This window comes from Penicillium solitum, assembly GCF_028829755.1.
Source record: "Penicillium solitum strain IBT 25940 chromosome Unknown utg000008l_segment0_segment0, whole genome shotgun sequence".
In the NCBI taxonomy this organism is placed as follows: domain Eukaryota; kingdom Fungi; phylum Ascomycota; class Eurotiomycetes; order Eurotiales; family Aspergillaceae; genus Penicillium; species Penicillium solitum.
This window is the reverse complement of record NW_027072127.1, coordinates 1877144-1889177: the sequence shown is the minus strand read 5'-3', so window position 1 is coordinate 1889177 and position 12034 is coordinate 1877144. Positions and strand designations below refer to the sequence as shown.

The window sequence follows — 12034 nt, the reverse complement described above, 5'->3', positions numbered from 1 at the left end:
TGTTGACGGGTTTGAACGGAGGTCCTAGGCTCGAGAATGGCTTTTCGAAGAAACATGTCACGAAAAGGAAGAGAGTCATACATTGAGTCTGCATAATGTCAATATAAAACAGCTCAAGTCACACATAAGCCAGAGCCCTTTTTATGCTTTGCCATCTCCACAAAATTAAGCCTATATCCCATCTTCCAAAGTCAGGCCAGTTCATCGCCACAACCTCTATATCGGTATCTTGGTGACACTGCCAAAGCATAAAATCGCTCAAACGATAGACTCCCGATGTACGTATCAGAAGGTCTAGCGGTGGAAACCCCATAAACATATTCTCCGTCAAAGACTTGGCAGTTATCTTGCTAGGGAAACCAGAACCAGCAACGGTTTCCCTGATAGCAGATGCAATCTCATCCCTGCCAGTATAAGCGACGCAGATATTCACAATTTTGCCACGGTTATCTTTGGTAGCATTCATAGTCTTGGAAATAGCCCTTAAAACGTGGTCTTCTAGCAATTCCAAGCGACCCAATACCCGGATTCTAAGATTGTGTTTCTTCACCAATGGGTCATTCTCGCCCATTTCTCCAAACGTCCCTTCTAGCAACTTCATAAGAACATCGACCTGTTCTTTAGGTCTGTTGAAGTTTTCAAGGCTGAAGGCGTAGAGGGATATAACATTGACACCGCAATCGAAGCATGTATCCAAGATCTGTTTGTGTTAGCTATCTCAATAGTTGATAGCTTGGAAATTTTGACTTGATAATTTACCTTCACTAGAGCTTTTGCACCGGCTAGATAACCAGCTGCGATTGAAATCGAGTTATCTTTTGCATATCGTCGGTTTCCATCCATTATGAATGCTACATGTTGTGGGATGGGACCTTGGGCTAAGGTCTCCAATACGAATTGGTTGATATATATGAAGGCATGCTCCAGGTATTTATAGAGGACTCGGAAGATGTGCATATTGTGTTAAGTAGGTGATTAAATAAATTTGAACAATAGATTTCAGCCCAAGAGTTTATACGGAGCTCAAGCTTCTTTCCTCGAAATAACCGTAAATATGTCTCACAAGCTACGTGTATAAATTCAGACGACGTGTTAATTGGTTGAATAATTGATATCGGTCCAATCGTAGAGACTTCTAATACGCGATCATGTCTACATTAGTGTTGTTTATTTGTTGCATGCATGTACCGATGTTACCAAGAGCATGCATTATAATTTGGTTCGTTGATTGAACTTCTCAGGTGCTATAGCTATAGGTTATCCAGAAGCAGGCAGTTCATTTTCTAAATCCTACTAGTCTTTAAAACCAAAAATTACTCTATCATATAAACTAGATTCATGTTAAGCTTTGATTAACTACTTACATACATCTGTATCTAGGAGGACACACAAAAAGAAAAGAAAAACAAACCCCCCCAAAGCGACCGATAGCGTCCAAGGCTATAAAAATGATAATCACTACGGTATCACTAGTGCTAACCCATCCTGCCCTCAGGTATGACTTTGCGGTTTAGTTTTATGTATGCGGCGTTGTATCGAGAGATATTGTACCACACCATCACGAATTCCAGGATCTGATAGGATTGGTTGCTGCTCATACGCACCCTCTTAAGGCTTGTGTCAATGCCAACATTTCGGTCTAAATTTCGCTTGCGATACGTTAGATTATTCTGTTATACTTTGCGCTGTCCCTGCGTTATACGGTGTATTATTTTTGGTGCTTGTCGGCGATTCTGGCTCATGAGAAGAAATATTGTATTGCAATTTTTGTATGATTTGTCTAATAGACTGGATAACGTGTTACTGGTGGAAAATCGACTTCCAGTATGGACTTGCGGTGAAAGAAAGGTGAAAGAGCACAAAAGGAAAGTAAGATGAACAAGGGCAAGTAGATGGGAGTGATGCAAAAGGAAGCATAGTAATTTTCTACGCTGTCGATTTAAAGTATTACCTGCTATGGGCGAGGAAGCCTAGTTGTTTTGCACGCCCACAACTGTTTATAGGGCCTAAGATATTAAAACGGAAAGTTGAATATTCACCAATTCTCGTTGCCTATATTATACAGTTACTTAACACAGGCTATCACAGGTCTCCGCTAGCTGATGCTCTGCATGGGTCTTTTTGAGAACGGCACGTTTCAGGGCAGTGACTTCGCCCTCAACCTTAGAATGTGCCTTTCTCTCTTCACATATGATTCACCTTTCCTTCATCGCAATAATGTGTGACAATAGTGCGAGTCTATGGCTTGAAGGTCGACATGTTTGAATTCAGCGGCTAGTCGAAGTTCCACAAAAGCATCGCCTGTGTCTGTCTAGGTTTTCCTTGTATTTATCCAGGTTCCAGCCAGTACAACTGCGATAGAAGCGAGGTAACCTCGTTTCGCTATATGGCAGGGCCAAAGCGTTTTTGGTTGGCGATGATTTGTCCTTGTCGTATAATGTGACGGGAGTGATGAACTGCTACCTGACAGATTCTATCCTGTCCCGCGGACATTGGAAGCCATCCCAAATTTCAAAGATGATAGTAGTCTCACGCCGACGTGGCAGTAACCTCCTTCACCTCGAATTCACTCTTATCTTCATTTTGTTGGCTGGTGGTCACTTCCGACTGCTTTTGGATTGTCTGGTGAACGGGATTGAATATGTTTCCGAGTTTGCTCGTGTGAAGGGGGAAAAAGCTGAAGTAAAAAGTATATGGGATTTGTGTTGTAGGTGGTGAGATTTGACCGAGTTCGAACGACACGTAACGGCGAGTATGAAGAAGAGTCCGAAGCGTATTCGGGGTTGTTGGAAAAGAAAGGCGTGCTTTTGCCAATGGAATCTCCCGACCCCCAAAATCTTGCGTGGAAAGGGTGACTGGACTTGAATCCTGGCGGTATTCTCCAATGAAATTCCGTTTCGATTGGTTTACCACGACTGAGGTCGAACTGTGGTCGCTACCACCTTCATCATGGATGGGTGCCATACTGGAGACGTCTTCCATCTTGATATCCCCATCATTGTCTGAAGTAAAAATGGCCTCCAGCAGCCGTCCAATAGATGGAAATGTCTGCCTAATCCCATCCTATTGGAATCGATACTTGTAGAGTTAACAAAGAGTTGTCAATGTTCAGAAGGTGCCTCTTACTGGGAATTCGGGTCTTTTTTACGCGGTACCTGTGCTCCGTGGCATCAAACCTGGCCAAGTACCTCCCGTTTGAGGGCCAAAGAATGAGATTTTGGCTTTCAGGGTGCCAAAAACCCGGATGAAAGGGTATGGATATTTAGGATGGTGAGAGAAGAGAGAAGAGAAAATATTTTACTGCTGAGAGTGGGTTAAATACTAACTAGAGGTTCCTAATTAAGTAGGTACGCGTGAAGAGGAAGGCGCGACTGGTGACATTGGAGACATTGGAGTTCGGGCGGTATACACGTCACGTATAAACCCCGAGGGATGATAGCAACACTTGTATAGACTTACTAAATCAACTGCTAAGGGTTGCATCGTTGGGATCTAAAATTTAAGGAAACCAGAACAGACTCTCTTGATTTGCGGACTTGACTGAATTGCATGTGAATCAACTATTCTACACAATTAACGTATTCTGTTCCATCTCCTTTCCTGGTGTTTTAAAAACCCCAGTCGGTCTTGGTAGTAGTAAACCTAGGCTCAAAGCTTGGCCGTGGAAATCGTCTTTGACTAGCCGATCAAATCCACTGCGCTGTTTTGGACAATTTTAGGACCCAAGACTGCGGCCAACTCGGCGATGATTCTCTTGATAGACACTGGCTCAGTCATTGACATGGTTTCCCAATCGACCAGATTCTTGTTGGAGTTAGTAAAGATGTTCCTCTCGATCAAGGGGGCTCAGAAAAGAAAAATGAATGCTTACCTTCATGTGAACAAAGCCGTTGTTAAAGTACAGCAGCCAATGATCCAGGTCCAGTGCTTCCACTTGGGAGATAGTAAGAACACCGGGCATACCGATACCAAAGAGGGAATCCTCCTCTACATCCCCGTCAATTTCCGGAACCACAGGCTCAGGGGAAGATTTTCGGTCCCGAGACAAAGAGACATAGGAACGGGAATTAAGCTTCTCCGTCATTTCACCGGCAAGCGGATCCCAGTCGCCGGATTCAGGGTCTGAGTAACAGAGAAAAGGGTCAGATGTTGTGCACGATTTTCACGTAGTACAAAAGAAGTATGTACTAAGACAAAGACACGAGTGGAACATACCAAGGATGTACTGGGGGCGGAAATTGGCCTTGTAACGCATCTTCTGACAGGTGTGAATGTAGTACCCTATAGTTCGATATTAGAGGTGCGTGAACAGGGGTTTAGTACCACAATTGCGACCTACCCATGTAGTAGTACTGATACTGGTTCTCGATCGAGAAGGCAATTTCACGCATGGCGCTCAGCTTGCCAATTTCCCATTGTTCGTAGGCGGGATCGTAGCTGTGTGCCTATTATCAGCTTATTATATACTTCGGTATTTCAAGGTACCATCAGCCATCAGCTTACAAAACATAGACGGAGCTAACGCCGTTGGGGGTCAGGTCCAATACTGCAACAGCAATGAGCTCGCCATCAAGACAATAGCATTGATGCCATGAGCCGAGTTTCTTCTCAGAAGCATTGGTGGCTGTCAGTGGATTCGGAGCTCGCTTGATACCTGAGCATAAGAAGCGTTGAAAGGCCCTGGGTGTCAACTCAGAGAAATCATCTTCGTGGATGGCGGTTTGGTATTTGCGGAACAGCTCAAACTTTGCCTGAGACACAGAGTCCCCTTCAATGGTGACTTCGAAGCGGTGCGCTGGTTCAATGGGACGCTTGGTAGCAGGGTCAATGGGCCGTTTGACGTGGCCGTACTCGCTTTGATGGACAGCTGACAGAAGGTCGAAGTTGCACTTGCGGTGCTTTTTCTCTCTATGCATTGATTAGCAAATAATCTGATAGTAAATTGACAAATATAAGATTGCATACTCGCGGGTTTGCGGACAAAGCCGGGCTGCCTTTCGCATATACTCCGGACCTAGGATAAATTTGTTCCACTTGTTGATGGCCTTACGCTGATCACGGCGGGGCCGATAAGCGGATGCCTCCAGTCTCAGAGTATAGTGAGGACAACAAGACCGAAGTAGGTTTTGTTTGTAGTAAAGATTTCCCGATCTGAAAATGTTAGTATGGTCTGATGGGTTACAGGGAAGTTTCAACCGGAGGGATCTTACCGTCGCCAACCGCCATTGATCAGCTCTTCATAATGTCCCGGGAGTACGGAATTGGAGCGGACGTAGTACGATGCACCTTTTACATGTCAGCATCCCTGCCTAAGCTTTCTAGCCCTGAAAGAGAAAGAAAAAAAAAGGAACAGAACTGGGGTAGGGGCAACAAACTTCCGTCACTGGACTTGCAGTAACCACACGAGTTCTTTTGGTAACCTAAGAGAATCACATCACATTAGTCTTTGCATAAGAGGGGTTGGACGATCAAAGACCTGCAGGTCATTGGCGTTGAGGCCCCCCCCGCCAATTTCCCTTAAGTGGTAGCGGCCTGGGCCAGTGGAAGCGCCACGGGGTAACAGATGTCTATCTCAGTGGTTCGCTGCGGGAGAGTGGGACGTACCTAGTGGGCGGAACAGCGACAGTTCTCGCGCGCGTTCGGCGTCAACCTGTTGCATCGTGAGATTAAATATGTGTTGGCATGCAGCAGGGAGTGGATGTGAGTTGTGGTTACGGGGAGAGAGGGAGAGAGGGAGTCAAAGATGAGGTTGGAGAAGTCGGCGGAGATTGTAAATCGCGCGTTCTATACGGCAAGGGGGGTTATGGCTTGATTTATGTGTACATTTGTATAATTTTAGTTATTTAAGTCTATAGTTTTTTTTTAAACTGTCTATGTATCTCATATCTCTTAAGCCACAGGGCCGATCTTATAGTTTCTGGTCAAATCGGCCGAGTTTCTTCCCTCTCGGTACCAGAAAATCCCGTAGGTTTTTAGAGGCTCGTTACCCGACGCACATTTAGAGGGTTGTGAGGTTGAATTATCGGAGTGGTAGCTCATCGGTGTCAATTATATAGTAAATTATGGCAGATTATATAGTAAATGATGGTAGGATATAGCTAAATATAGTCGATATAGCAAATATAGAAACATCTCATCTATAGTGCTTTGATATGGTGAGTCACATGACCATATATAGAGTCGAAAAAAGGAGAAACATCCAGGTCATTGAACTGGTTACTTACTCTCTATAGTAACTATAGTGACTATATTGACTCTAGTGTATGTATAACAAAGACAATTAATGTAAATATGCAACGAAGAAAAGAAAATAATAAAGAGAAAGAAAGAAAGAGACAGTAAAAAAAAAAAAAAAAAAAAAAAAAACCCCGTACCTTGACTGTTCTCCCGGACTGCGCCGCCGCCGTGCCCCTCCATTCCCACTTCTCTTCTTTTCTCCATTCCTCAATAACCTCCCATTTCTTAGATCTTCTTTTGAAAACCATGCCTATTTCCACTTACCATTCCAATCCCCCGTCAGGCATGAATGGGAAGACCTGATATCCATTGCCCACCTCCGCAATATCCAAAGAAAAAAAATTTCCCCCCGACCGCTTTCGTGCTGGGCTCCCGTTCTCTACACCTCAAGACACCTAGAGCTTCTTCTCCCTCACCTCAGAGACCTAACAGGCTCCGAGGGAGCTTGCGAAAGCATCATCTATTGGGTTTTCCTTGACCTTTTTTGATTTCCTTGGCCTTCCCACCCTTTTTCTCTCTTTCTTCACTTCTCCGGGAACTTTCCAAACCCCAATCCTGGAGTAATTCCAAAGATATTCGATTGTCTATTACAATGGCTCAAATACGGTCGATGGAAGCCCGCGTTGGGCGGAAAAACCAACGTGAGTTCTCGCTGATGTCGCTTTGCGGCTGCGCACGTGGGGGGATCCCGTCCCCCTTACGTCTACACTGTCCCTGTGTTCCCTGACTCTAACGGCTTGTCTTAGGGTACGGCTCAAAAGGCGAGCGACTGGTAGCCGGCGTTGTCCCTATTTCCGCCGACAAGACCAAAGTCCTCATGATTCAGTCCGCAGGACCCGGAGGCTGGGTGCTACCCAAGGGTGGATGGGAGCTGGATGAAAAAACCGCCGAGCAGGCTGCGTGTCGTGAGGCCTGGGAAGAAGCTGGTGTCATCTGTATCGTGAGCAGAGATCTGGGACTCATCCCGGACATGAGACCCTCCGCCCATCTCACCGTGCAAGCGCCCAAGGCGTCATACCAGTTCTTTGAAGTCACCGTCGAGCGAGAGGAAACCGAGTGGCCCGAAATGCACAAGCGGAAACGCCAATGGGTCTCCTATACACAAGCTGCCACCGCCCTCGCAAATCGACCCGAGCTGCTTGAAGCGTTGAATCGCAGCTCGTTGAAGCGGTAACCCCTATCGCGTGCACATCCGGTTCTCTTGCACATCCAACACTCTCCCCTCATTCTTCTACCTCTTATGTGCATCGCTATTCCAAGAGAGCTACTTCCTGATAATGACTCGACATGAACTCCAAAAAAACGGTGGCTTCGTCGCTTCTACTATTGGCTTTGTCTACCTTTTACCTTCTCACCCTTTTTTTGCATTTTTGACGGGCTGCTGCTACCCGTCCGCTGTTTCATCTGCGAATGAACCATCTGAGCCCGTGTTTGGCTTTGTCTCCCTCTGATAGACGCCTTTTGCAAACAGGAAGGCTTTGGGACGCTTTTTGCATTGATACTGGAGGATACCTGACCTTAACAGCTTTGATATCGGACTATTTTATCTGAATCCATTGCTTGCACTGTTTCAATTGCCAGATTTGACTTGAGCGCTTCCCTTAGTTCTAGATACCAGTCTTTTGGATAGATCCAGTGTCTATACCTAACTGAATCAAATCTGAACCACTTCCTCCACTCTCGAATCCGAGAAAGAGAAGAAGGGAATGAAACAGAAGAGAAGCAAAATCATTTTATTATAACTGTAAATGTAAATGTAAAAAAAAATGAACGACGTGATACTGGCTTTTCACTTGAGGGTGTGACCCGATTAGGCAAAGCGCAAAAAGCTGCCTCCGAGCCCTGGAGGGAGCAAATCCGCGTGCCCTCAAGCCAACAACTTCGCGCCCGAATCATCTACCACAACAGTTCTTATTACCCTGTCATTCACCATTGAACCACGCACTCTTCAACCTACCCTCTTACTTTTATGATCCACGGATAAACACCTCCAGCTCCAGACAAGGGTGGCGGCGAGCAGCGCTGCCGCATACATACCAACATGGATTACGAAATGGATCTCGAGCCCACAGGGCCCCAAGTGACCGTCCGCGAAGTAAGCCGAGGAATCCCCAGAGCATTAGGATAAAAAAAAAAAACTCACAAATTCCACAGGCGGAGCCCTACCGCGTCGACTTCAGATTGACCGCAGTCGACCTCGCATTCGCCAACTCCCTCCGACGAACCATCCTCGCCGAAGTGCCCACTCTGGCACTCGACCTGATCGAAATCGAAAGCAACACCTCAGTCCTCCCCGATGAGTTCCTCGCCCATCGCCTCGGAATGATCCCCTTGAACTCGTACAACTGCGACCAAGACCTCGACTACACACGAGACTGCGACTGTGAAGACCACTGTGTGCGCTGCAGCGTGACTTTGTCTCTGCACGCGCGCTGCGGTAGCGGCATCATGTCTGTCTACGCGCGGGATTTGATTGTCGTCGGCGAGCGGATCAACGAGAAGATTGGTGATCCTGTTACCACTGACCCGGAGAACAAGGGTCCCTTGATCTGCAAGCTGCGCAAAGGACAGGAGATTAAGATGACTTGTCTGGCGAAGAAGGGAACTGCTAAGGAGCATGCGAAGTGGGCTCCTACTGCTGCTGTTGGCTTTGAATATGACCCTAACAACAACCTGCGCCATGTGGACTACTGGTATGAGCAGGATGCGGCGAAGGAATGGTATGTATTTTGAGCATTGATTTGATATCCACGAGGTTACTTCGACCTATCTGCTAACAATGACTTTTTATAGGCCTATTTCTGAAAACGCTGCCTGGGAACCCGCTGCCAACCCCGACCAGCCCTTCGACTACGACGCCGAGCCTAACTGCTTCTACTTCGACGTGGAGAGCATTGGAAACCTTGAGCCAGACATGATCATCCAGCAGGGTATTGTGTCCCTCCAGCGCAAGCTCGCAACCACCGTCTCCGTCCTCTTGGGTGAGGGTGAGGATGGACATGGCGGAGGCGCTGAAGATGCCGAGATGATGGGTGCCAACGACCCCGATGCTTACGAGCCTCCTGAGGGCATTGACGGAAACATGACTGCCTACGGAAACGGTGGGGCCAGTGCTTGGGGCGCCAGTGCACAGACACCGTACGGTGCTACACCTTATGGACAGAGCAGCTACGGGTTCTGAACGTGCATAACCCAAGAAAAATAGAGCTCGAGCATGCGCAATGGAGTTTTGATTTGGTGAATTGGGGCGCACTCTGGAGTTTTCCGTTTCTTTGTATCTTTTGCTCTTGGGGACAGTCTTCTGGTCCTAGAGAATGACTGGTCTCTGTATCTCAAATATCTACTCGCTGGTTCAGTGAACCTGAAAATACTAAATATCATGGAACGTTCTGCTAAGACTACCAACCATCTGCCTAAAAGGGCACTCATGCGAGCGGAAACTATAACATAAATCTCAGTCAATGCCCTAGGCTACTAACCAAGCATGAAAACCCGCATGCTAGCGATGTCCTAAACCCGCATTGAACAACCCCAGAAACCCGCATATCTGTACATGCTCATTTCTCATCGGACATCCGTACCTTCCAAAGTTCCAATATAATCTCAAGCACGAAAACATCCATCAAAGCAGCCATGAAAGCCCGCATTCTAAGGAAGCCCTAAACCCGCACACCCTTCTGTATCAACTACACCAACCCCGAAAAACCCGCATACTCTTTCTTAGCAGAGGGTCCTAGACTTCATAACCAGCCCCGGATCAGAACAGCCGCAGAGCCCTTCAAATCCTTCTTGCCCTAGCTTCTACAACTACATACTCAGTCTAGGGCTAGGGGGTTAGTATAGATTATCAGATACAACCCGTTGACTACTACTAGGAGAGATCAGATATGAATAAGGAATATCAGACGTGTTTATTTTGATATCTTATTAACCACAGTCCTGCGAAAAGCAATAATAATAAAAATCAAGCAAATTCGAAAAAGCTGTTAAAATGCCCATCCGTTCCCAACGCCTGGCATGCCACAGATGCGATTGACTATACACGAAACACAACCATGCCTCGCTAAAAATGCAGAATGTAGAACACAAAAGAGCATCATCCTCGGAGAACAATCTACTCCATCAACTCAACCGGCGGACGAGAAGTCTTAGGAGGCATCTGGTTAACCGACATCTCAATCGGGCTCATCGCATCCATATCGACATCCTCATCCTCAACATCCAGCGTCATATCCTCAACCATAACAGCCGGAAGATGGGGACTATCACCATGGTCCTCGGGGTTGTAGATGATAGTACTGCTCCTGCTACGCTGCTGGGAGCCCGCAAGCGGCCAGCTAGGCGTGCGCTTGTCGGAGGAGATAGACACCGGTGTTGCGGGGTCGGTTGCAGAAGTCTCAGGCTGCGTCTGGTCCGTCTTCAGCATGGACAGCGCATGTGCCAGGTCCGTTGCGTGGACTTCCTTGTTGGGCGGGTCCTCATTACGCACGACCCAGCCGTGTGGGGGGCTGGGCGGCGGCGAGATGAAGAACATCTTGGAGACTTGCGGGGCTTCGAGGAGTTTTGGGCGGCCGCCATCTAGGATTGCGGTTGGCTCGCCGAAGTAGATTCGGGGGTATACGTCTCGGTTTAGGAGACGCTTGCCGTCGAGCAGCTTGCGCACTGCTGTTGCGTCGGACTCGTTGTGGAAAGAGCACACGATGCGGCGCATTGAGGGGAGTGGGGAGAAGGAGTTGAGGGGTGCCACGGCTGTGATTTGGTTGCGGATTTCTTCTAGGGCTGGGGGTTGGAAGACGAGGAGATCGTGGAGATCAGTGATTAGGAGGGTGTTGGAGGGTGGTGTTGGCTGGGAGAGTGCGGGCATGTTGGCGATATCGAGAGATAGGGATGGTCGCGATGTGTGGGATGAGCCAGTAAGTGTGCGCGATGAATCCAGAGAGCATGGAGGTGAGACTGAGGTAGCCATTTTGTATATGTGTTGTATGTATTGGGGGTTGAATGTTGGAGGAGGTTGGATAAGAGGAGAAGATAAAGGAGGTTGCCACCGGATAAGAACTGTTTTAAGAGAGAAATTGTTCTAGAATTCCCAATGGACTGTCAGATGGCGAGAATGATTTAGAATGGTTGAACTTGAAAGATCAAAGACTCTGGATTTGCCTCTCTTTAATACTCTTAGCAGATATTTTCCTGAAAATAAAGTCGTGAGGCGCAGCTATTGCCATCTGCACTGCCTCTACCTATCCGCGTACATTCCACGCCTCCATGTTCCTGGCGATCCACCTGTTCCCGGCTTAAGGCCTAACTCTTTCAGATCAAAGGGCTTCAAAGGGCTGTGATCTGCTAAATTTACTCTTATTTTTTGTTTTATTTTACCGCAATTTACAGGGATCAACTATAACGTTCTCAGTCATAATGCTGTGCATGCGCCACATACGCCACACATTGCATTCAGTTGATCCTCCCTTTGACTTGCACCAGCCACAATCCCGTGACTTCTCAACAGAAACTCCGCCCCTTTTCTGCCGGAACATCCGAAGACGGAGTGTGATGTACCGCGTTGCACGGAGTACTGCGTGCTCCTTGTACAAGCCCTGGAGGCTTTCATCCTTAGCTCATTCTTAGTATCCTTAGCCTTGCCTAAGCCCCATTGGCTTATACTTTTATCATTCTGCCTACGCCATTAGAGCCTCCACTATGAAGCAGTGCCACCCGCAATTTTTACCCCAAGCTTTGGATAACGAACCTGGGGCTTTGCAATAGTAAGCGTAAGCCTAGGGCTATACGCGTTCGCTTTACC

The 12034-nt window shown here is 47.2% G+C and overlaps 6 protein-coding genes across 6 annotated transcripts; 2 read left to right on the top strand and 4 right to left on the bottom strand.

The window, feature by feature from the left end:
- Positions 1-118: 118 nt before the first annotated feature.
- Positions 119-843, bottom strand: N7455_010021 (undecaprenyl diphosphate synthase family protein; the record flags this gene model as incomplete). The annotated part of the gene is made up of 2 exons (XM_040957390.2): positions 119-700; positions 760-843. 2 exons carry the CDS (start codon positions 841-843, stop codon positions 119-121), a joined length of 666 nt encoding a protein of 221 aa, XP_040812129.2.
- A 1686-nt stretch (positions 844-2529) lies between these two features.
- Positions 2530-2982, bottom strand: N7455_010020 (uncharacterized protein; the record flags this gene model as incomplete). Its single annotated transcript, XM_040957452.2, has 1 exon — positions 2530-2982. The coding sequence occupies one exon, from the start codon at positions 2980-2982 to the stop codon at positions 2530-2532; it is 453 nt and encodes a 150-aa protein (XP_040812145.2).
- A 696-nt stretch (positions 2983-3678) lies between these two features.
- On the bottom strand, positions 3679-5659 carry N7455_010019 (arginyltransferase; the record flags this gene model as incomplete). Its single annotated transcript, XM_065606354.1, has 9 exons — positions 3679-3804; positions 3872-4122; positions 4216-4281; positions 4340-4437; positions 4504-4908; positions 4966-5151; positions 5211-5286; positions 5376-5420; positions 5605-5659. 9 exons carry the CDS (start codon positions 5657-5659, stop codon positions 3679-3681), a joined length of 1308 nt encoding a protein of 435 aa, XP_065460317.1.
- Positions 5660-6398: 739 nt separating this feature from the next.
- Positions 6399-7681, top strand: N7455_010018 (NUDIX hydrolase). Its single transcript, XM_040957494.2, has 2 exons — positions 6399-6878; positions 6984-7681. Exons 1-2 carry the CDS (start codon positions 6830-6832, stop codon positions 7409-7411), a joined length of 477 nt encoding a protein of 158 aa, XP_040812043.1. The 5' UTR covers positions 6399-6829; the 3' UTR covers positions 7412-7681.
- A 597-nt stretch (positions 7682-8278) lies between these two features.
- Positions 8279-9418, top strand: N7455_010017 (DNA-directed RNA polymerase II core subunit RPB3; the record flags this gene model as incomplete). Its single annotated transcript, XM_040957465.1, has 3 exons — positions 8279-8332; positions 8392-8957; positions 9031-9418. The coding sequence occupies 3 exons, from the start codon at positions 8279-8281 to the stop codon at positions 9416-9418; spliced, it is 1008 nt and encodes a 335-aa protein (XP_040812137.1).
- A 933-nt stretch (positions 9419-10351) lies between these two features.
- cbpA (putative calcineurin binding protein) lies at positions 10352-11203 on the bottom strand (the record flags this gene model as incomplete). The annotated part of the gene is made up of 1 exon (XM_040957403.2): positions 10352-11203. One exon carries the CDS (start codon positions 11201-11203, stop codon positions 10352-10354), a length of 852 nt encoding a protein of 283 aa, XP_040812067.2.
- Positions 11204-12034: the final 831 nt, after the last annotated feature.